This window comes from Anarrhichthys ocellatus, unplaced genomic scaffold (assembly GCF_004355925.1).
Source record: "Anarrhichthys ocellatus isolate YVR2014 unplaced genomic scaffold, GSC_Weel_1.0 scaffold73, whole genome shotgun sequence".
Taxonomy (NCBI): domain Eukaryota; kingdom Metazoa; phylum Chordata; class Actinopteri; order Perciformes; family Anarhichadidae; genus Anarrhichthys; species Anarrhichthys ocellatus.
In genome coordinates this window covers 70,396-96,005 of record NW_022280103.1, presented here as the reverse complement: position 1 = coordinate 96,005, position 25,610 = coordinate 70,396, and the positions used below count along the sequence as shown (strand labels likewise).

Below are 25,610 nucleotides of genomic sequence, written 5' to 3'. Positions count from 1 at the left end.
TCTCTCTCTCTCTCTCTCTCTCTCTGTCTGTGTCTCTCTCTCTCTCTGTCTGTGTGTGTTTTTTCAGCTTTTCTCACACCGCTGTGTAAAAGGAGGGAGGATTATGTTGTGTTTTTAAGTTCAGGTGAAATGTTGTTGTTTCTAAGAACTTGTGCAAATACAATGAGTTGAAGACCCAAAACAATAATGTCCATATTCTGATCGGCCATGACGACAACCGGCCGCTGAGTCTCATATTTCTTTTTTTTTTTTTCTTTTTTTTTGCCGTGCACATTTACAAACATCTTATGATCGATTTAAGTAAAAAGACTAATATGGTGATATGGTGTTCAAATGTAATCCTGTATACTCGAATGAATCCAGTTGTTTGAAGGAGTTTTTCACAGCAGCATACAATAGATATTAGAGATGGAATCATTGAAGCTCAAATGTCACTAAAAGCAATATTTCACATTCTGGTGTCTTTTATTCGCCACGCTCCCAAAGGCCTGTGGGGTGTGTAACAATAACTGTTAAATGAGTTATTGGCAAAGCACAACAGAACACGCATCCCTGCATTAAACTTGAATTCTGTTGTTGTACTGCAGCTGTTTGCCTACGTTTTAATATCTAACGACACCATGTTTCCAGAATCATCTACTTCGGTGAGTGTTTTCAGAAATGTCCAGTTTTTTTTTATAAGCGGCGGCACATTTCACTCTAACCTGTCTTCCCCCCCCCCATGCAGACCGTACACAGGTATAACACCCGTGTAGCTGGGGGCTTTATCAGAAGAGAGATCCCGTTTAGAGAAGTCATCTGTGTTAGGGGGCGTGCACTGTGCACGGTGTCCGGGGTCGGAGCAGCTGTCTAACCTTTTAGATGGAGCTGCTGCATATTTATAAGAGCAGCGGCTCAGACAGATGTCCTGCCTGCTCCTCCCCTCCCACTCTGTCTGCCTCCCGTTATCTCTTTTATGAAGAAAAAGATGCAGGCTGCACGGCATAAGATGCAGTTGTCAGCAAATACCGCTTGTGTCCAAGTATTCTGCAAATGCAACGCAGGAGAAACGGCTCTACAACCGGTTTCTCTATTTTCCTCACGTTTTGGTCATTACCTGTATAATTTAGAGAATCTCCTCATGAAAGACACACGTCTGTCCCGTCCTACCGCTCTGAAACTCTCAAGTTAATGCCGATTGTTCTGAAAGTGGCGTGTCGCTTCACTTCTCTCTCCGGCTACCTCTAGCCAGGTTTCCTGTCCCCAAACTGGCAATCGATCTCACGTTCTCCCGTGTGTTCCAGTGTGAGTCACAGCTTGGTTTACGCCACGTCACCGAGCTTTGGCTCCGGGTTCAAACAGTTCAGCGGGGCAGATAGCTCTGTGTGTGTGTGTGTGTGTGTGTGTGTGAGAGAGAGAGAGACACACACACACACAGTCAGTCAGTCAGTCATCCGACCGGGGGGCAGTGGGCCCCTTCGCCCAACACACAGAACACATCTGGTATGAACAAAGGGCTGGCCATAATGGAGGTGGATGGGGGTTGGGTAGATGGGGTGGGTGGGTTCATGACCTATGGAAATGACTGTGGGAGCTGAATAAGGGGGAATCAACTGGCATAGGATCTACGTGTGTGCGCGCGCGCCGGTACATTTGCTGTCCTTTTGACTGTGAGCGTTCACTAAATGGCGTTGAACATAAACGTGGTGTGATGTTTTATTGTGCAGACTGTTGCCCAAAAGGAGGGATCACATCTTCACTTAACTTACAGAAGTGAGATTTTCATAGTGTAAATTTGTTATAATATGCTTATATGGAGAAAAAACATGTCTCTTTCTCTCAACATATTAACACTTGGCTGTTGGTTACCACTGAAGTCTCCCTTTTTTGTTGGAAACACAGCTTCACTTTTTCATTTTAGTGACATAAGTGCACTGACACAGTGAGGTTGCCAGCAGAGAAGAAGAGAAAGAGAGTCTGGCAAAACTGGTAAAAAAGAAACCAGGCTATCACCATTTAGATTTGCACTGAAATGGCCTTTCATATAGGAATGCATCATGTCAAATACATTTTAGCCATTGCAATGTAGCGCTGTGCTAATATGTGGTTCACATATGTGCTATGGTGATAAAAGCAATTAATTCAGCTCACGAGCAGGAGGAGGAGAGGTGTGATGCACTCGTGTGACCGTTTGTAATCGCATGCCTTGGGTAAATTAAGTAGTTGTTGCCCCCCCCCCCCCCCCCCCCCCTCAGTTTTATTAAAGACAGCATCAGGTTTCTGTCAGTGGGATCTTCATTAAAGCCATGTCCACACGGGCGCTCCAGCAGCGTTTTAGGAATGACTTCCGTCAGCAGAGATGGCCTCTTATGACTCCTCAAACAACTCTTCATGTTCATAAGCAGAGATTTGCCTCACTGATGTTCTATTTATGTGCGGGGAGAAGTTCCTGTGAAGTCCTGTCTCCGCTCTGCCTGTGTTTTATACTTTAGGAAAACAATCTGTCAGTTTGTGTTTATTTGTCCTCGTTTGGACAGACCTGACGGCAGCTTCGTCCACAGGGAGACGTGTTCCTCAAAAGGTTTGTCAGGTTCAGAGGCATCCTGGGTTTGATGTGAGGCCAGGCTGTGATCTGAGCTGGGTGACAGTTCAGTAACTTCAGTTGGGACCGTTGTTTAATTCAGGAAGGCCGTTAGAAATGGGATCTCACAGAGATCCAGGGGAAGCAAAGCACTGAACATTCTCAGTCAAAGTGACTCAAACTTTTATATTTGCGGGAGCTGAAGACGGAACTTTGTTCCAAACTGTCACACACCCCCCCCCACTTTCCTTTCGTTAGCACTGCATTTGCCTCACTGGGATGTTTTTGCTCTCATCCAGGTCACGCTGTGAAGTCGACACTATTGAAACGATGCTCACTTGACCTGACTCTGGAGTCTGTTGAGAACACTATAACAAATAAGAGAATACTCAACACTAGTCCATACGGTAATATATTGTATCACTTCACCTTGTGATACGATATCGATACACTGGTGCCAGATATCGTTAGAGCATGTGGCTGGAAAGAAGCAACCTTGTGAGCTAGGCTAGCATCTTAGCGCGGAGGTGGAGGAGCCGCTCCAAGCCCAGAACCTCACGGGTCACGGGTCGGACTCCAGGGCCCATAAGCAATATATTACTGCCGTTTGCAGTCTCGGTGTTGGTGGGACTGTGACTTGCATTGCTCTCGATAAAGATGAATTCAAACTCGTAACTATCTTGTGTAAACGGATGTTTTTATCACAGTTCTAATCTTGTGACTCTTTAAACGGACAGTGAGACACTCGTGGGCTCTCACACTGTTGTTTCAACGTGACGTCTCGCCGGGGTGATGACCTATTTCCCGTCTCCCGAGATTCACCGCTACTCAGGCTGGTTTCTATACCTGCATGGTAACCATGGCCACCGCTCACCACTTCCTCTCTTCCGCGTGCGACACAACCAGACCTGTGGCCTCGTCACAGGCCTCACACCACAGCACTCTGTAACAAAGCGCATTTAAGAAGCAGCACATTGTTTTGAAAACAGACTTTAGTGAGGCTCAGCGGTAGTCTTCCCGTCAACAATTTAACCCCTGAACTGTTCCACCGTCGCAAATAGTTCAATGATAAAAACACTATTTACATGTCTGGGGATTTGGTTTTTAGGAGGTCTTAAAAATCTTCTTTTAGAAGAATCAAATCAAACAGTTTACAGGATATTCAGCGTTTGTTTCTTTCTCATGCTTTTAATACTTGACTCGTGTCTTTACAGGACTTGTACAAAGGTAATAAAGTAGACCATGAATATGAGTTTACAGATAATTACAATCCCTCCTCGTCACTGTGAGGTTAGTTTATGTTTTTTTGCCGGACACACCTACAGTCTGTGTGTGTGTCTATGAGTTACGCTTGATGTCTCTGATTCCTCACAGTTCATTTTGTTTGTAAGCTCTCTGGCGTTTGGGAGAGTAATGCAGCACGTAGAGTATAAACGCCTCCGAGCATGCTGGGCGCTTGCACGCCGTCTACTGAGGCTCATGATACGGAGCCAAGCGCCAGTTATTCCTGCCAGTTATACACTTCTATTACAGTGACTGACACACAGCATGAACGGACCGTGCCAGTAAGTTAGTATGCCATTTTCAGAAGTTTTCTTTTTTTTTTTTTTTTTTTTTTTTTTTTTTTTTTTTTTTTTTTTTTTTAAATTGTCCAAACTGAAGCAGAAAAGCCTGAGGTGTCTTGACTTGTAGTCCCTAGTATGGATCAAATTTCAAAACACAGGAGCCTACATTTCCCAGAATGCTCCTTTCCTCCACTTTGTAGCACAGACCATGACTCACTGCGTTGACACACGTTGGCATCAACGGGGTGATTGTAACAATCGCTGAGTCACTTCCTTAATTACCACTAGCAGACTGAAGACAGCCCGTGTGTACAGTAATGCTGACCAGACAGAAACATGGCATACCTTATAATTATGTGTCACACAAGGTGCCACTGATTGGGCTTCAGTCAACTGTCCAGGTGACGCTCAAGTTTACCACCCAGGTGATCTGTACCTCATTGTTCCACCTGTGTTTTGGTCCTCTCTGACTAGTAATGAGCCACACCTGGACTCGGGTAGATACAGGCTCATCTGTCACTGACGAGTTAATGATGCAACACAAGTAAATGCATTGTAAATGCACAATTTGAACGTGTGCAGAATCACGGAGCACGACGAGACGCGTGCAAAGCACGCCTCTGACGCTGCGCCTCGGCTTCTGCTTTAGATGTTTCAGGAGCTTCTGCTGCAAACAAACCATTCAGCTCCAACTCCCACGCCGTCCGGCATTCAGTCTGGTCAGACCAGTAGACTGGTTGGAGATCTCACACACACACACACACACACACCGGAGTGTGCAGGCTCTGTTCTGTGTCATTGACAGCCCATAATTGAGTGTTATTCGCCACACAGATGAAGGAGAACTCTTACTATTTCAGTCGTAAATAGCTGAATCCTGCAGAGAGAAAGAGAACGGGGAAAATAAAGAGTATTTTACTCTGCAGGGTATTTCAACAACAGCAGCGTGAATATCGTCAGTCAAAACCCACTTTTCGTAACGATAATTTCTTGTTTGCCGGACCCATTGATGGATCAGTTAACAGGCCAGTCGTGCTCAAGTTTGGGGAACACAAAGGGTCTGCGGCCCCTAAGGCCTCTGCATAAAGGACTTAATCTGAATCAAGGAGGTCCAGTTTATTTGCTCCTAAACCCAAACGGAGTCCCTCAGTATTGAGCATCTGCTGATGAAGAGTCCTGTCCAGTGAGTTTGGCAATCATTTACTGTCGTTCATGTTCCTCTCCTTTCCTCTGAGCCCTGTTTGTCGGAGGGCGGGGCTTAAACACTCGGAACTCAGCAGTCTGCTAGCTTTTTGCTGCCTGTCGCTACCAATATTAGCTGCTTCGTTGTCAACAATGTTGGGCTGAAAATCAACCGTGGTGTTGTTCACCCTGTCGGGAGATGCAGTGACTCAAAGAAAGTAAAAGTAGAAGAGCCATAAGTAAGTAACTAGTTCATACAGTGTACAACACCATCGGCATTCAGGAAGTGCCCTTGTTTCTGTAGATTACATCACACTTGTAATGTTTTAGAGCAGGGGTCTCAAACTCATCTTCACTCCGGGCCACATCAGCATCATGGTTTCCCTCAAAGGGCCGGTTGTAAATGTAAGACTGTAAATGTAACTTCTCCTAACATATTGGTAAACTGTCTGCATTTGATTATTGTTTATTCAAGTGTAAAAATATTGTACATGCAGTTATATAATGTAAAATATATTTAAGCACATTTCTGTTATTATAACTTAAATCCTTTTAATTTAGGGTTAATAAACCCACATTACTCTATCAAAGATCAAACTATTAAAGAAAATATCAAACAAGTTATTACAATAACTTGTTCAAAGCTTAAAATCCTTTCATGGGTGCGTTTGCACAATCCCACGTGAAGCATTTCATGTGTTGTAAAGACACGTTTAAAGTAGTCTTCAATGTACTCACAATACATTTCCATGTCAAATACAGGGTAACCTATGAAGAGCTGCTTCTATGACTGTTGTGTTCAAGTATCTCATAACTTCAACTTTCTATCTCATAATTATGACTTTCTATCTCATCATTTTTTTTTTTTTGTTGGCGGATTCGCGGCCCACATGAAATGACGTGGCGGGCCGGATTCAGCCCGCGGGCCTTGCTTTTGACACCCCTGCTTTAGAGGGATTCATGTTTAGTGTTTGTAATGTTCATGTCCTCAGGTGGCTCACACAGATGCTGCTATTGAAAAGATGCAGCTTGCTATATCATAGACTGGCTTCTGAAAGCACTTTCTGACTTAAATGGGAGTTTAGATGGATGTGACTGCTTGCATTCATTCTTGAGGAAGTAGCCATGTGCAGTAGAAAAAGAAAGTTGAGGTTGAGATGCATCGAGAACCGTCGTCTCGTAATCACATGGTGAGGCCAGTGAAGATCCACACCTCTACTCCAAGGTTGTGTAGTTTATAGTTTTTCCCTAGCCTTCTGGGGCTCCAGTTAACTTAAACTTTGGCCAAATTGTGCTAAACAATAGAGGAGAGGGAGAAGCTCAGAGCAGAGTTTAGATGGTGCTGGAAGGACTGTCCCTCTTTCTCTGCAGCACTCCATCCTCTGAGCTGCAGAGAGCCTGAACTCCCAACGCCGGGCAATTCAATTACTGACTTGGACATTTCGTGTGTGTGTGTGTGTGTGTGTGTGTGTGCGCCCCCCCATGCATGTGTGATTTCTTTTTTTCTTAGCGAAGGGGTTGCGGAATTAAATTGGTATTGATCTGCGCGATGCCGTTGCCTGTTGCCGTTCCTCTCGCCCCCACCGCCCTCTGCAGTGAGTCGATGTATTAGATTAAACTTGGGTCTCCCTTTTCATCTGAAGCGTCTCCTGGGGCTTCCTCCACGCCGATCTGCAGCCATTAAAAGCCCGGCCACGGCAATCCGTCTTTATTCCTTCACGGTTCTGATCGTCTCGCGGGGTTTGAGTCCCAGATCTTGTGGTCTCTGTAAGGGGTTTACGCTGCACCTCTGTGCTGTAGAGAGTCCGGCTGCACCAAATACTCCCCAGAGCACCACACACCATTCATCCCATGCTAAACAAAAAGCCTCTTTCACTCTGCTTGCATAACGTTTGCTTAAAACTACAATGACCAGCTGATTTAGGAAATGGTAAATAAGAAAATTAAAAAGCCCTTTACAAATACGTTGTTTCATTATCTAAGGAACCAATGGGCTTGTAGACGGTCTATCACTGTTGGTTTGGCTGAGTTATCTGAGGCTCTGTTCCCAGTGTTTGATGAAGATGAACACGTAGGATCGAAGGCTGTGGGGAAAGCTCAGTGTACCTCAGAGGACAGTCGTAGTGCTGCATGTTTAAGTGGACTCCCAAATCCCTTATGATCACTTCCCCATTTTGATATGTTGGCTGTAGCTCAGGAGCCGGATTTGCAAACCAAAGTAGCACATCTTTGCAGAAATGGAATTCTTTAATGACTTTTAGGTCTGAATGAATGCAAAGTGGTTTCATCAGCATTCTCATTCTGCCGATTTGTGGTGTAGAAGTAAAAGACATCTGAACGAGGCTCACCTTGGGACACAGACAGAAGAGTTCCCATGGCAGCAGAAGAGATTCACTGACATGTGCTATCTACACTGATTGGAATTCGTGGGGGGGTCACAGGTCTAGTTACTGCCATCAGAGCTCTTATGATTAATGTTGCACGGTGTATCGATACTGAAAAGGTACCGCGGTACCCGTACGTTAAAAACGATACGATTTGCATATTTTTAGTATCGATACTTCATTAAAATAGCGCGATCAGAGCGCACTCGCTGCTCCGCTCCCTGTCATGCTGCCTGCAGGCATTGACTGCAAGGGGGCGGGGCTGCCCCGTGCTCACACGCAACAGGCAGCCTCACTCACAGCAGTGATAGCAGGGGAGACATGCATCAAGGTCCGTGTACGTTTTGATAGTCTGTTTTACCGTTCAGTCGAAAAAAAGACAATACGGAAAAATTCTCGTTTTTCGTTTCAAACCAAAAACGGAAATGGGGGTCCGTGTACGGTCCCCACTGACATACAGAGACCCGTCTACAAAACGTGTTTCAAAGCCACACAGACCAAGGGAGGCAACACGTCTAACATGACAAAGCACCTTTCAGACAGACACCCCGAACTTTTCAAAGAGTTCAAAGAACGACAGGTAAGCAAATGTGACTATAAACATGAACACCCCCAAGCTCACCCATAGACAGCCTAACACGAGTAGCCTTAGCCTAGTTTGAGGACAAGCCTCTATGATCATGAGGTCACAATGCTCACAAAAGTGTACTAAATGAAACACAATTGATGCAAAATGGCTACATGCTGGTGGAGCCTGAGGGTGGATCTTGAGCCAATTCTTTTTATTTTTAGTTAAGGAAAAATAATTATTCCATGAATTAAGATAAGATATGAAGTGAAAATGTCAAACTCACTATGCAAGTAAATGAAGCATTGTTTATCCACCCACTCCCACAGACAGTCAAACAGATGCCAGCAGCAATCATGGCACCATGTAGTTTTCATTAATATCTTGCTGTAGGCTAATACTAATATTAATGCCATTTGTTAAGTGTTAAGTGTTGAAAAAGCTGGGCAGGAACAAGCTGGTAAAAAAGGGAACCGTACAGATGTTTTATTTATTACTATTTTAGATAAATATACCAGTATCGTATTTGTGGTATTGTATCGTAAGTATCGGGTGTCATGATACTTATGGCAGGTATCGTATCGAAGTCATAATTTTGGTATTGTGACTACCCTACTCGGTGCATGTAAGTGCAACATTCAGTCGGCCTTTTTCTTCTCCACCACCGTCCTGTTCCGTGGAAGTTTATTTCCCTGAAAAGAATGTTCCTGCTGATTTACAGATGTCTCTTGTCTATATATAAGTCCATGGGGAAGAACTCTTTTTGGGCCCAATGGCATCACATGACTGATCTGTTTTATCTGTCCACGGCGTGAAATGTGCTTTTAAAGCCCGGCTGAGGGCTCGGTCAGACCCCATTGTAAGAGCCTGGCCCTGTGTCCTCTATCATATCACACACTACTTAATACAGAGCCACACTTCTTCAACAAGCTGAGAATGTTTCTAGGTCCCTCCTGTCGTATTTCTTTCTCTGTGGCCTTACTTTCCACTCCAATATAAAAGTCCTGGGCCTCTATAGAAACAGCACAACTAGAACTAGAGACGGCTAAAGAATGTCTTTTATGCAGTGTAACATAATTACAATGCCATAAATCATAAAAAAGGAGAAATGCAAGTTGAATTTCTTTGATAATTTATTTTACGAAAATTGGCAAAAAATGGAATCTATTTTTCCAACATTACTGTCCACAAGTGTTGCCAATGTTGGATAAGAAACGGAGGCTTTACGTGCTATGAATATTGAACTATTCATATTTGTACAGCCTCTCCTCTCTGCTCTGCGTTCAGCAGTTCAGTCATTCACTCAATTGTTGTCACGTGACTTTTGGTCTCAGTTGAATTAATCATGGCTTCCTCGTTGAGCTGAGGAACTCAGAATTTAATGTTTTACAGGATCTGTTTAAAGTAAAAGTTTATTTGTGGCAAAATTTTAAATAAGACGTGTAGAATAAAAATGTTTTTGATGAAATATCACAGTTTTAAGCTCGGCTTTGGTTGCTCTCTCTAACGGAAGCGTTCGTCACACGTGATGTGTTGAAAGTTACCGTCATAAACTGTATACCCTGGTGAAATGTCAGGGAGGTGTGAAAACAAATAACGGATACCGCGCGAGCCCAGTGTCTAAAGGGGTCGCTAACGCTCAGTGTGTAGAAGTGCTCTAATCTGCTGTGTTGGCAGGACTGCAGTCTTGATTAAACAGTGGGAGGGGACGTGTTATTGTTTGGATTATTGTTCAGTTGTTTTATTAAAGCATTCAGTTGTTTGTTGGGGGAAATTGGAAATCTCTGCAGTTGACTGCTTTTTTTTAATAAAAAAATATTTCCTCAAAATCTGCTGCTCAGATCGAGCCAGCTGCACTCATGCTGACTGTATGACGGAAGAAAACCAACGATTAGTTAATAAAATAAGTACTGGGTTTGTTTGACTGACTTAAAAGAACCAACAACCACGGTCTCATCTGGAGACCGGTCCGTCTGGTTGGACTCATAACCTGCGTCGGCACCAACTGAGCATCAACTCAGCAGGACACCGAAGCCCCACTTCCCGTCAGCAGGTTCCCTTCAAGACATTCGTGGAACATTCCAGTTGTTTTATAGTCTAGACATCTGAGACACACTGTGTGTGTGTGTGTGTGTGTGTGTGTGTGTGTGTGTGTGTGTGTGTGTGTGTGTGTGTGTGTGTGTGTGTGTGTGTGTGTGTGTGTGTGGACAGACATATCTGACTGCTTCGAGGCTGAGTCAGAGGAGACAAGTGTCAGCTGGCTTTTATTTAGCCGTCTCCCGTCCACTGCTTGATCAGTCTTCTTTTTCCTGCTCCACAACTTGCACTACACACACACACACACACACACAGTCGCTGTTGTTTTGCTGTTGTTTTATTTAGTCCGTCTGGAATTCCCCTCCAGACTATTCCATGAATTCCACAAGTGAGAGAGCCTGTTGTTCACTATGACTTTGATAATGCAATAACATTCTCAGGCTGGCAGTGGGTGTCTCTTCTTAGCAGCGTAATGCACTCGTTTTTACTGGTGTTTACTGAATAATTCATCGTCTTAAAACCCTGTGAAGACGCTGCACCGTCGGGGCACGTTCCCACCAGTGTACATGTCGCACTGTGTCGATGTCAGACACTCTGCAGACGGTGTGCCCTGTTAATTATTCAGAGCTCTTGTCTCAGAAGGTGTGTGTGTGTGTGTTGCTTTAACCTTCACAGCCTCGCAATGTGTCTCTGAATGACTTCCAGACGAGTTCAGTTGAGTTGAAACAAGAAAAGGAGAAAGTACACGTAAAGAAACCCCAGAGCATCACGTGTGTGGCTTATTTCTTCCGCCAGCTGTTTGTTAGCAGCAACACTCGCTGTTAGCTAACCGCTTTAATTACAGATACACCGACTGCAATTTTCTTGCCCTATATATTCAGATTTCTCTAAAAGTCTGAACTGCCGATTCTGTCCTCTGGAAAAATCATTTCAACTGTCCCGAAGATAAATATGTATCTTTTTACTTTAATATCGTCATTTAAAGGGGTTATTTGTAAGAAAATGCACAATTCAAATTAATGAAGAAAAAAATGTGGGCTTATTTCTATACTTAAAAAAACAGGCATGAGCAGTTTTATTGATTTACCATAAGCTGCTTAGAGCTGGTGTTAGGAGTTATAATATGTTTTATATTGATGTGAAGACATCTTCAAACAACTGGATTTATTCAAGTTTTTCATCATAAACTACATTTTAGGAGATTTCATGGTCATGTTATAGTTCACCTTGGCCCAATAGTGATTTTCACTGAGCATTGCTTGAACCATGGTCTAGTCAGCTGTGCTAGCTCCGTGCTAGCTCCATGCTCTCAAACGAGCTGGGATGAATGACAGCATGATGAGATGAGGTTGAGACGGAGATGCACTTCCTCCTAAAATGCAAAACATTCCATAAAATTAGGAACATCTACCTAAACAAATTTGACTCTGATTTCAGATTTTAAAAAATGGAGTGATATCTCAAAATGAAAAGTCCTCCTAGGAGAAGGAGAGAGGACACCTTGCTGCCCAGTATGTACTAACATGCCACAACCTGAGGGACAGTAGGTGACGCTTTGGCGATGCCGTTCCTGGGCGTTCATGCCAATGGAGCAGATCTGAGTTTGGGTTGAATTGGGAGAGAGACGGAGAGAGAGAGAGATCTATCTATCCGTGGATCTCTCTCTCACTTCGCTCCTCCCTTTGCTTCGGTGTCAGAGAGCTGCGGTGGTCTACAGGTAACGTGGGAGCAATGGGGGCTCTGTCTCACACCACTTTATGAGATGTTGTATTAATATTATTGTTATATTGATATTGTTGTGTATTGATGTTAATGTATGTTTATTTTTTTGATGCTTTGGCAACACTGTTTTTAAACTTTCATGCCAACAAAGCAAAATTTGAAATTGAATGATAATAGGCTGGTCCTCCCCGGCTTATTTTGGACTTGCAGTTCTGACAAAGTGTGAGCTTTATGTCTTCTTCACTCCACGCCCACCGTGACGTTTCTGTCTGTGTGCCGATTTCGAACCATCATGTGGCACATGTGTGTAAATGCACAGGAAACGATTAAGTGGATAGCAGGGCCGTCTTTCAATCAGAGGGTCGGCGGTTCGAACCCCGGCTCCGCCAGTCGCCAAACCCCAAAATTGCTCCGTAGGTGTAGAAATGTGGTAGACTCTGAATTGTAAGTCGCTTTGGATAAAAGCGTCTGCTAAATGACTGTTTCATTACATTACATTACAATCGGTATCTATATGAGACCGCCTGCTGACATGGAAGTGTTTGAATATGACTTTAGAAGGGAGCAGTGTTCCTGTGACAGGCCTCTTGTTTATAATATTATCATAATAACATTCACTGATTGGAGGATGTTTGTTGTTTTAGCTCCACGCATCACATTTCCATGTATGTCTGCACATGGGACTTGTTGAGAATGAGAACAGCTTAGAATATCTCAACTTCCAATGTCTGTTCCTATTCTGTCATTTGCTCAAACATCAGATGCAACAGAGGAGACATATTCGTCTGTGTTAGTTGTTTTCCACAGCTGCCAGCAGATGTTGCCAAAGAGAGAGGATTTATTTTACTGATGCCGCATAGCGTGGCGTTGATTAAATGTAGTTCTTTAAAAACGATATAATAAAGTTTAGCCTACACATTGGTAGGACTATGGCTGTCTGATGGTCCATGGAAGTAGAGGTACACCAAGGTGTAAAGGTACACCAAGGCCACAGTTCACAACAAATACATAATAATAATTCTTCAAAACAGTGGTACAAGTGTCATAGATGGACTGAGGTAGCTTTTTGCCCTCTGGCAACTTTGGTAAACTTGTTTTATGATAGTAATGAGGAACATTTCAAATTAACTGTGAACAAACACTTTCCCCAAAGGCAACGGGTCACAATAGGCTGCCAAACTGAGGAGCTTCTCTTATGCTATGAAAGTGAAAATGCCAAATACCCAAACATGTAGGCCTATGTGACGATATTCTGTTTCATACGCTGGTGATCGGCACATCTGGGTGACGCCAGGATGCTCATTCCATTCTGGCTGTACGGCGGTGCAGAATGTCCCAATAACTCATAACATATAGCCTATTTTGGTACAAACATCCCGCTATTGTATTCACTGGTAATAAATATTTGAAAAGAACTCGTGTGCTTCCAATCGATGTCCTGAGTGAGCGTGAATAAATCACCATGTAGACTAAGTTGCACTATCCATCAGATCAGCATCTAGATACACTAGGTTTATTGGTCGGTGCCTCATCTGTATTTGGGTTTTGGTCAAGCACATTTAGATAAGTTAGAGAAGCCATTTTGTTTGTTGATTTCAGAGGTTAGTTAGTTAGGCCAAGTTCTGTTATCTTTGTTTCAATTGTTTGGCACGACCACACCTGTCCCATCCTCTCCCAAATCTTGTGTTGAGACTCGCTCATCTTTCACTGTCAGTGAGCATAATAAATATTGTTTATGGTACACAAGGTATTTGGTTTTCATTTGGGTTGTTTTGTGTTAGTCCCTAAATCCTTCCCCTGGACAACAGAGAAGGGATGTAACAAAGGCTAAATAACAACAACATAAGGCAACTCTGTTAACATCAAATAATACACTGATTAACTGGAATAGATTTAGAATTCATGAACCATTCTTTGCCAACATCAGCAGAGGAAGGCGTGTAGAAACAGCTGTTTGATCTCTCTCTCTCTCTCTCTCTCTCTCTCTCTCTCTCTCTCTCTCTCTCAGCCCCTCTAGGACGTCATTTCATGTTAATACATGATAAACAATGTCCTACTTTTGCGAGACAGTTTTGCGAAAAGGATGATTACAAGGCCCGCCTGACCCTCTGGTTCTGTGTGTGCGGTGCGTCGGCAGAGTGCTAACGTAGCAAGTGTGTGTGTTTGTGTGTACGTGTGTAATGATGTAACGTCTCGCATGCCCTCAGCGAGAGTCCTTCCAAACGCCCACGCAATACATACACACAATGTATGAAGAGGCGGGGTTTGGTGGGGTTGAGAAATCTCTGATTGGCTTCCAGCCTCAGATTGAAATGTGTTGGAATTTAGTGACAAACAGAACTCAGGACAGTGAGGAAAAGCTTTTCACGTTTTCTCAAAAGTGAACTGCTGGTGTGAAAACTGAAGGTGGCCAAATAAATGTTGGAAGCCACACGAGAGCTTTTGTTGGATTGTGTCCGTGTCTCAATCGTTCCTCTCTCTCCTCCCTCCCTCCAGCCCTCCAGTGTTACTGTGACCGCTGCAGCGCCAACTCCAGCTGCACCACGGACGGCGTCTGCTTCGTCGCCCTCCGCAAGACAGGCAGCCAGGTGACCACCGAGCAGCGGCAGTGCGTGCGCGACAACGAGCTGATCCCACGAGACCGGCCCTTCATCTGCGCCCCGTCCGTCAAGCATGACACGGGCATTTACCCGCAGTGCTGCAACACGGACTACTGTAACAAGGAGCCCAACCTGAAGATCTTGCCTGGTAAAACACACACACACGGTTCCTTACATTGTGTCAGTTTTTCAGAAAGGCTTGGCTCCAACGTCAATAACAAGTGGCAAGAACCAGAGTATAGTCCCATGAAGAACAGACAGCCTGCAGGTTTTCGTACCAACTGATCGCCTCTTTTTGGAGGAGATTTATGATTACATTTAGATGACTGTTGCCCCCCAAAAGCTATAGATTTAGAATGTTTAGATATGAACAATATTGACTCACTATTCTAACTCATTGTACCCAGAAATAACTCACAAAATGCCCCCCAAGGCACTTAAAATATGCAACTCAGCTATATACTACTTACTGTGCACTTCTACTTCATAAGGAAACATCGTAGCTCTACATTTACCTGACAGAGAAATGTTACTGGTGCCGTTGAAGATTCAGATTTGACTCACGAAAAACAAAAAATGTCTTGCATTATTATTCATTAGACTAATCTCCACCTTGAGAAATGCTAATACACTGTGCTGAGAACTCCTCTCTTTTTCTCCTCACTTGAAGTAAACGTTTGACCGCAGGCCTTTCACTGTGTGGTATTAATAGTTTTACTATTGTAGTTTTGAGTAGCATTCGTCTTATACCGCTGAAGACACCAACATTCCCAGTAAGAGAAAAGGTCAAAAGTGAGGCAAGACCGTTTTTTCCTGCGGTCCCCCAAACCACTAAATGTGGCCCTGACATACACACCTAGGTCAGGTTTATCTATCCCAGCATGCAATGGTAAAGACAGTAGTAACTGTGGAGGACTCAGGTTTTCTAGGTCATCTGGCCCTTCTGTCTTCAGGTGTATTTAATCTACATTGTCTTCAGTAGATGGATGAATGCATAGTTGCCTCTTTTTTGTGTGTGTGTGTGTGTGTGTGTGTGTGTGTGTGTGTGTGTGTGTGTGTGTGTGTGTGTGTGTGTGTGTGTGTGTGTGTGTGTGTGTGTGTGTGTGTGTGTGTGTGTGTGTGTGTGTGAGTGTGTGTGTGTGTGTGTGTGTGTGTGTGTGTTTGTGTTTGTGTGTGTGTTAGCTGCAGGCCAAATCTCCCATCAGTCTAGCAGATGGAGTGTCCCCCGCACCACTTGGCTCGTGGCTTCAGCCCTGCCACTTGCCAGCCGTCAGTATGCTCAAAGTGAACCCTCCCAACAGTTAGCGGCCTCCTTTGATCTCTCACGCGTAGATCCCCGAGCCAGACGTAACCCTCCACGCTCACCAGGTCACAACTTTTGACCCGTCTTGCTTTCCTAACCTGCTCTGTGTGTCCCGTCTCCTGCCCGTCCAGAAGTCATCCCCGACAAGACTCCCCCTCTGGGGCCCGTGGCCCTCGCGGCGGTGATCGCCGGCCCCGTGTGCGTGCTCTGCCTGCTGCTGGTCCTGGCCTTCTACGTTTGCCACAGCCACAGGGGTCTGGGGGCCGGGGGTGCCGGGGCCCATCACCACCACCACCACCGGGTGCCCAACGAAGAGGACCCCTCCATGGACCACCCCTTCATCACCGTGGGAACGACGCTGAAGGACCTCATCTATGACATGACCACCTCTGGCTCTGGATCAGGTACGATCACAGTTAAATGATGAGGCAAATATTTTGGGGAATATGTGTATTCACTTCCTTGAAGAGAGCGGGATGAGAAGATAGATGCCACTCTAATGTTTGTACGCTGGTTATGAAGTCGCTTAGCTTAGCATAAAGAAAACAGCTAGCCGGGCTCTGACCAGCACCTCCACGCCGTCCCGTTTGTTTGATCCGTGTGAAAAACAGAAGTATAAAAGGTACTTGTGGTGTCTGTAGTCTCCGCCGGTCGCCCGGCAACCTCGCGGTGACGTCAGGGTTCCAGGAAGTGACTGCACCCTGCCAGGAAATACTTGTGACGTGAGGCTTATTGAATACATTTTGATTGAGGTTGCAGTTTTTTTTTATGTGCTGTGGTTCATTCATGCTAAGATGTAAAGGTCAAACTGCAGCGCAGCACAGCAATGATTACACTCCGCTGCACGTCAGCTAAAGAAACAGCTTCAAGTGTGCAGAGATGTGTGCCTGCATTGATTCACAGAGCTGAGACTCACATTACAGCGTTGGTACCAGCTCAGTCTTCACAGCGCCACTTGTTTCTTAGTAACCAAAACAAACAAGGTCCCTGTGACGCGGCCTCAGATGAGCAGACCATGATGGATCTGTGGATGTTTAAAACATCAATAATGTGATAACAGAATTACAGCATTACACATTGTTACATCCAATTGTTAGTTTGTTTGTGTAACTACATTTTGAAGACTAGGACTGGTGTGTGTGTGTGTGTGTGTGTGTGTGTGTGTGTGTGTGTGTGTGTGCGTGTGCGTGCGTAGACTCTGCAGCTGCACACATCTTAAAGTACAAGTCTATTAAAAAGGCTGGCTGGGCCAGATTCCGGCTTCATGTCTGCATAAACACACACGCGTGCGCGCGCACTCACACACACACTGTACTGGCAAAAGCTGTTCTTCATGAATTAGCACCTCTCTGTGGAGACTGGCACCTCCAACATGCTGCCAAGCAATGACTTGGATTCAGTTTTCTTTTTAGCTATTTGCACCATATTTCACAATATGCAATTGTGTGTGTACGTGTGCGTGTGCGCTGTGTGTTTTGGCAGAGCTGCGTGGGCTGTTTTAATCCCAGTGCTGAGTCAGAATCTGTGTGGTGCCTGTTGAAATCGGAGGAGGCTTTCTCCTCTGTCATTTCCTGTCATTTCCTCATCGGCAGTTTCTGGCGATCTGACAGAGTTCCATCTGTCGTAGTATTTCAACTTATTTGCTTGTTGGAAAATGTAACTGACTTGCATTTGCAAGATGAGCGAGCTCTACTGCACTTCACCAAACAAACTTTTATTTTTTTTAAAGATTGGTGAACTGCAGCGGTAATACAGATTCATGCACATGACTTTGCAGGACACAGGTCTGCTGACTTGTGCTTTTCTGTTTTGTGGTTTCATTTCATGAAACAGACATGCAAAGGCAACATTAAGTGTTAATGTATGAAATGTTGCGAGCAGAAAGCTATCCTCATTCTGACCTTTTTATTTTTCATAGTTTTATTGTTTTTGACATCTTCTCATGTTACTCCCACTTCATTCTGGAAATATTCCACCAGTGTTCTCTGAGTATTCGAGCCATGCTGATGCTGTAATTTTAGGTTTATTAACAGAAGTCGTTGAGTCTTCTGGCTCCTACACATCACCTCCCTCCTTTTGAGATGTTTACCAAAGCAAACCACGTGTTCCCTGTCTATCTCGCTGTCTGCTTTCTAAGCGTTTTCTTTCCGGGTCCTGCTTCTCCCTCCAGGCCTGCCGCTGCTGGTCCAGAGGACCATCGCCAGAACCATCATCCTCCAGGAGAGCATCGGGAAGGGCCGCTTCGGGGAGGTGTGGCGGGGCAAGTGGCGCGGCGAGGAGGTGGCCGTGAAGATCTTCTCCTCCCGCGAGGAGCGCTCCTGGTTCCGCGAGGCCGAGATCTACCAGACCGTGATGCTGAGACACGAGAACATCCTGGGCTTCATTGCCGCTGACAACAAAGGTGAGAACCCCCCCCCCCCCCACATGGAAGAGCTGGCGAGAGGCTGGATTTTAATTAACATCAGACCGCACACACAGAAGAAGAGAACATGAGTCAGAATAGAGCCAACAAGAATAACTAGAATGTTAACAGATTACTGAATTGTGCAGGCTAATTAAAGTACCAACAAAGAAGGTCGATTCGAGCGTTTTAAATTCCAAACCCTGTAAACAAGATCTTCATCAGGCCGATGAAGGTGAAGCTGGTGCAGGCAGACGTTCACCGTCAATGGACCGGCTGGTAGACAGTGTGGGGGAGTAACAGTCCTCAGCCAAGGCCAAGCACACATTACCACACAGTCTGACTGCTCTGGCACACACACACACACACACACACACACACACAGCCGTGTACCTATATCTTTGTGAGGACACTCATTGACATAAATCCTAACCTTAACCATCACAACTAATTGCCGAACCCTCACTTAAACCTAATTCTAACCTGAACTTTAAAACCAAGTCTGAATCCTCAAAGAGGCCTTTTAAAGGTCCGTCCCAAAAGCGTCCTCACTCCGGCGGTCTAACACTCAAACTCACATGTTTGAGTGTTCATTACAGCCTGACCAACGGGCTTTTTTTGCAGGTTGCTGTCTGTGGGAAAATGATGTAGTTCTGGTTGACACTGTGTATGGACACGTCTACACAAAACAACGCCCCCGTTAGAGCTCTATGGTGTGTGTAGACGAGACCTTTCATTTCAATACCGTCTTTGTGACTCAGTCAAGTCGGAACACAGTCGTTTGTACACAAAGTGCTGGAATCAGGGCCACTCGCTCTCTTCCTGTTTGATGTCCGCCTCAGATAAACCGCTTAGAAATCATGGAATGAATGCAATCCATAGAACTCGTCTTCATCATGTTTAGACGTTTTGTTAATCACTGTCAGCTTAATATTAGTGGAGGCACAGACCCCCGTTTGGGCCCCTTAGAGTCGCCAGCACTCTCACGGACACCCACTGCTTTTGTGTTGCGTTTAGTGAAGCGTAATCTACACAGCTGTCTAAATCACAGAAATATCCCACTGTTTTCTGAACTTTTCAACCGCATCTAAATTGATTTAAGGGGGAAATAAAATCGATATGTTACTGTTGATTTTGTTGATTTCTGGAATCGGGGTGGATTTATTACCTCTCGACTCCGTTGGGGATCCCAGTGAGATCTGGTGCAGTGGGGAAAATAAGCGTGGGGTTACATTGCTTTCTAATTTGTTGAGCTGGAAGAAACGGCAGGCGGCTGCACACGCTTGATATTATTATGTATCGGATCTATTTACTTGTTAATCGAAGGTGCCTGAACGCTGTTCCGGATTGTTCCGTCCCACTTTAACCCCAGGTTATATCTGTAGAACATTCAATTATCTTCTGCCTCTGCATAGACAGATATTTGTGTTGAAAACCTGCGAACACAGGCTAAAACATCCCAATAAGTTCAAACTGCACTCATAGTTCTTGAAAACTGTTCCAGAGCTCATAGAGTACCACTTACAAACAATTGATGGCACATCAGAGCAACCTAAATTATTCTAATGGCAAGCAGTACTAAGGCTGTGGCTGCACTTTTAATCAGCCTTTGTCCTCCGATCACGCATTTATTTTCAAGTTTGTACCGTCTGAGATCGGGCCGTGTTCCCCCTGGGATCCGATCAGCCAGACCACCTGCTGAGATGCTCTTTGAGTTAGGATCTCATTGAGGTGTGGACAACATGTGGTTACAATCCAGACAATTTATCAAACGAGTGGAAGGAACCATCACCTTCCTCCCACACTGGAGCTCCTCTACAGAGGAGAGCAAAGGGAAGAGAGGAGGAACCCCGGGGCTGGACGTCCTGTTGAGTTCCTGCTGATGAAAACACATTTCCTCATTTTGCTGCTTCAAAATAACACAGCTTTTAATTGACAGAATCATGTGACTTTTATTTTGATGTATTCAAAAATGAATTCATTAATGAATTAGCAGAGCTTCGTTAGCGGCTATTCTCCAATACAACAAGTCTGCTAATACTGCAGGGAGGAAGATTGAGCAGCGAAAATAACGGGGCTTTTATTGTGAAATATTTCTATAAATGTGTATCTCCGAATGAGCGGAGCTTTGTTTGAGGCTATCTTTGAATAAAACAAGTCTATAAATACTGTAAAGTAAGTGACAAAAATAACAAGGGGCTTTTATTGTGAAGGATTTATAGGAAATTAAATTGTATCCTCCGTTTTACAGCCGCACCGTTGACCATAAAATATATCCGATCAGGATGTGGACACACATACGCGGACACAACTGAGGCATCCGATCACAAAAGTCGCATGTCCATCGACATTTAAGCACTATATCATACCAGAAGATGAGTTCTTTGTGGGAGAGCAAAACCAGGAAGAAAGCAGCTTGTCGTTAACCCTTTGTCTCCTCGCTCGTCTCCCTGTCTGTGTGTAGATAACGGGACGTGGACTCAGCTGTGGCTGGTGTCAGATTACCACGAGCACGGCTCCCTGTTCGACTACCTGAACCGCTACACCGTCACCGTGGAGGGCATGATCAAGCTGTCCCTGTCCACAGCCAGCGGCCTCGCCCACCTCCACATGGAGATAGTGGGAACACAAGGTGAGACACACACACACTCTTCTATTTGTCCCATACACATATTGCACATCTTCCTACAAATCCGTGCAGTCAGCCGGCTTTTGTTGAACGCACGACCGTCTGTCTCCAGGGAAGCCGGCTATTGCGCACAGAGACCTGAAGTCAAAGAACATTCTGGTGAAGAAGAACGGGACCTGCTGCATCGCTGACCTGGGTCTCGCTGTCCGCCACGACTCGGCCACCGACACCATCGACATTGCTCCAAACCACAGAGTGGGAACCAAAAGGTACCTGCATGCCGCACAGAGCCCTTTGTCATGTTTCTTTAGAAGCAGTTAAGTTTGCGGTGGAAACCCTCTTCTGTATCCATCGTGGTTCTGTCAGGACGTACATGGAATTGTCTGGCTTGGTAATTTTGTCCTCCGTCGGGGATGTGTTAGTGATTTCTGTCGGCTAACCAGGATGTTGGGATGGAGCCAGTATCCGATGCAGTGCATGAAGAGACTAGGCATGTCCCGATCACGTTGACTTGCCCCTAATCCTGATAAGTCATTTCATACTAAGCATCTACCAGTGCCAAGCCCCAATCCGATTCTTCTTAGATAGATAATAATAAAAAAGATGTAGTGTAATGTCTACCTGAGCAGAGAATGAGGTCGTTCTCCCTCTGTGTGTGCTGTAATCAGAGCTTCTTAGTTCTTTGCTGACATAGCCAGGCCAGCCGTGTGTGCTTTAAGTGCATGTTCATGCCTGTGAGCGTGCCCCAACGGTCGGCTCACGGTCCCCACTCTGGACTGCTCTCATACGACGGTTACAGCCGATAGTCAACGCGGAATGCGTACCACCCACCTAGCTCTGTCAGCACTGATGTCGTGGTTTGCACTAAAAGCACTGTTAGCAACGTTAGCTGCTAGCCGCAGGCTCAGCTGTTGCCATGCCGAGAAGCAATGTCCTGTATAGCACCTTTAAAGTTATTTAAATCAATCCAGCTTATCCGCTTTACAATTGGATAGCTCTGCATTGCATTAAGAAGAAACAAGCCTGTGTTCAAGCTGTTCCATCATGATTTTTATTAGAATTTTTTTAAGAAAATAAACAAACCCTCTCTGTCACCCTTTTGGCCTGTCGCTGTCTGGAGGGAGTTTGTCTCTCTCTCCAGTCGTTGTTGTTCGGTGCAGCCTTTGCCTGAGTTACCTGAATGGACTGTAATCCGACGAGGGTTGTGATTGCATTAATGAATGACTAATTGTTTGCTTGCAGTGCTTTTGTTGCAGTGGCGTGGTGAATGTGGTTGAGACAGCATGCACCATAGGTGACGGCAACACGTGAGAGACTCGCACTGAGCTGAAATGAAAAAAAAACGTTAACATGCATGTTCATAAACACTTGCAAAGTTCACACTCTACAGGATAGTGAAAGGGTTGTTACACAAATAACCACTATAGATGACAATAAAAAGTGAAAGACATTTAGAATTTTTTTTATGTCCTATTGTTCAAATCCCTGTCGATTGTGTTCATCTTTTTAGTCGGCCTATATTTGCCATTTTGGACAAGTAAGTTTGGCAAGTGAAACATCTCAGCTACTTGCCCAAAGGGCCTGCTGATGGTGTGTGTTGCTCTGGAGCTCAGCGCTGTGGAAGAGAGACAGACGGCGTTGGAGAGTTGATGGTGGCTGCACTCGCTGCATTGCTGTGCACGAAAGCTTCGCGAATAAAAAGCCCCGCGTGACAGCTGACATAAAACAAAGGATGGGATCGGGCTCAATAGTTCAATATAGCCAACACGGTAAAAACAAATGCCTTCATCGTCCCCTAAAGAAATATTGTAAATCCAACAAAGTCACGTTTAAATAATTGTTGGGATCTGACCCTGCTCTCCTGGCTGGCTGAGACCTTCACACGTGTTTTTCAAACAAAGGAGCAGCCATGTTCCTTCCTTTCACCAAAACGCCTGACCTGGGGTCTGCAAGAAACCTCATGCCGGATGACCACGCCCCCCAGCTCCAGCAGAAACCTGATGCTGGTCCCTCATTGGCCAAGAAAGGGCCCCCCACTGGTGTGCCACCTGGTTTATAAGCCTGAGCACAGCTAGAACAAGGCTCTTCCGTCCAGACACCGCTGGTGTAAGGAGATCCACAAGGCTCTCTTCACTCCGGACTCGTCCAGGGGACAAGAAGATCCACAAGGCTCTTCCGTCCAGACATGCTGATGTGAGGAGGTCCATAAGGCCTCTTCCCTCTGGACCTCGTCCTGGTAACAAGAAGATTCACGAGGAGCCGCGGCCTCATCAAATCCTATCAGGTCACATGTAACATTCGCTGTTCGAACAGACTGTGTTTTATTTTGAGTTTTGGATCCTGTAGTGCGAGAACGGATAACTCCTATGCCCCGTTCCCCCCTTTTTGTGCACACACCGCCGGCAGAAGGATGATTGACAATCTTTCCTCGCCGAAGATTTCCGGAAAGGACGACCCAAACCTCGTCCCTCAGCCGAAGTTAAAAAGCCCTCTCTGCAGCGAGGAGGCCGAGTCAGCGACTCCTACCACTGGAACCAGACCCTACCGAACGAAGCTTCTACAAGTAAGAGTTACTGGTATCTGGGCCTAGCTTAGCTTAAGCTTAATTTAGCCTAATTTAGCCTGTTCGTTATGTCGTTGTTATTCCTGTATCTTGTTACTTTAAGTTACTATCGTGTTATAACGGGTTATTGCGCAAGCATCGCGGACCACGGAGTCCCGTTATATTGTGTATTTCCTGCTGTAACTGTTTGCATTAGATCCGTTGCTGCTAGTGGATGTGGAGGTTGTGATTTTATCACCTTAAAGAATAAAACCACGGTGGCGGAGCCTCGTCTCGCCGACCGAGTTTCGGGGTGATAAGAGGGCAATACTCGCATCTCACCGCAGTGATAAAGATCTGTTTTGTTTTGGGGATTATTTTATTTTGTTTGGTTTTATTCTCTCTTCTTTAAATCGGCTCTGTGAGTGAGATTCAGAACCGCAACTATCACCGTACAAGCGTGACCGGTCGGTTCAGAATCCGACCGCAGAGTTTACGAGTGATCAGCTGTTCCTCACATTCTCACTGCAGCGCCGAGCATCTCTCTCTCTCTCTCTCTCTCTCTCTCTCTCTCTCTCTCTCTCTCTACTAACCTGATCGTTTATTATTTTATTTAATAAACTCTATTATATTTTAAAGAGCAGTCGTCTGTGATTACTTGTGCATATGTGTGTAATAACTGGATGTAGTGGTCTGTGCTCGAACTTAAACCTTCACTCTCACTCTGAATGTGTGATAGTACTCAGACTGTTGACATTATGAGTGAACACTAATTATGAGACTTAGTTTTATTGTTTGGTTATTGGTCCCTGTTCGCAGGGTGGTGCCCCGTTATTATTAATAATTGTTACTGACATTAATAATTCTATTGATGTCAAGAATTTAGTTTCTTAGATGCTGATAACTCAAACACGCTCCTTTACGCTCCCAACATAATGATAAAGTGCTACTGTGTTACGGTGACCACACAAATAGCCATTCATCTCTTCCTCCCTTCTTACCCAGACTGCACTGCTCCAGACTACACGTGGCTTCTCACTTTCCGTGTGTGTGTGTGTGTGTGTCTGTCCACATGTCTCTTGTTGTATTATGTAGACTTGTCTAGCTGCAGGGTTGGAAAGTGAGCAGAACATTGCGGGCAGCACTCTCCTCCTGCCCACAGTGATATCAGCATAGCTTTCATCCAGCTCTGTTTTTCTCTCCGACTTTTTTTTTTTTTTTTAATACTTGTTTACGACATTTTCCTGCCTTCGTGTCGGGGCCGATGGTTTGATGCTGCAGGCGTATTCCAGTGCCACTAAATGATTCAGTGGGCCTCCGGTCAGTGGAGACTAAAGCTCCGCCTTGGCTGAAATCCATGTTACACATTGATGATCTGATCCCACTAGAGTGTCTTTGTTTTATTCTTTTTGTTTTCTATCATCACGCCAAACTGCCAGCAAAGAATAAGTCCAACCCAAACGTGACTCTTTATTAGACGTGTCCTTTTGTGTAAAATGAACCGATATTGCTTTCATTATCTCCGCCAGGAGGATCATGCTGTCGGGTGAGTGAGTGAGTCTGTTCATGGATAATCTCTCATTCTGCTGCAGCAAACTACATTATATTGTTGGTGGGCAGTTATTGCTGCACGCTGAAGGTGGTTGTGGTGACTCGCACTTTCTCTAAACACCTTTTTACTCTCTGTTTTATACTGATGTTGTCTGGCTGCTGACTCCTCACTCAGTACTCTAAACCGGCTCCCGGCCACTAGTGATAACACTGCTGACCCAGGCAGCAACCTCAGGTTCTGCCGAGTGAAGCCGGCAGAACCGGCAGAACCGTACATTATGGTCCATTTAGAGTCAAACGGACCATAAAGCAGGGGACAGGCTTACTGTGATTAATGTGTCTCTGCACTTTGTGAGAAATAGTTGGAGGACTCCTCCATTTCTCCTTTGCTTGGAAGTCCTTGACAGTTATTCTCAAATGACAAATTGAAAAGAGAGTAACTCAAGTTTGCTCTGATTCACAGGAATACACTCTACTTGATGATGTTCAAACACAATCTTGGATCAAAGCACAAATACAGTGTGTGTGTGTGTGTGTGTGTGTGTGTGTGTGTGTGTGTGTGTGTG

At 45.0% G+C, this 25,610-nt stretch overlaps 1 protein-coding gene across 1 annotated transcript in view; it reads left to right on the top strand.

Annotated features, from left to right (window-relative positions):
• tgfbr1b (transforming growth factor, beta receptor 1 b) overlaps positions 1 to 22,860 on the top strand; it is a 28,770-nt gene extending 5,910 nt beyond the window's left edge. Inside the window, exons 2-6 of the mRNA XM_031873669.1 lie at positions 14,515 to 14,766; positions 16,053 to 16,325; positions 18,092 to 18,322; positions 20,787 to 20,954; positions 21,064 to 22,860. Of these exons, the coding sequence (XP_031729529.1) occupies positions 14,515 to 14,766; positions 16,053 to 16,325; positions 18,092 to 18,322; positions 20,787 to 20,954; positions 21,064 to 21,272 (1,133 nt within the window). The 3' untranslated portion in view covers positions 21,273 to 22,860. The remainder of the gene's footprint in view (positions 1 to 14,514; positions 14,767 to 16,052; positions 16,326 to 18,091; positions 18,323 to 20,786; positions 20,955 to 21,063) is intronic.
• Positions 22,861 to 25,610: the final 2,750 nt, after the last annotated feature.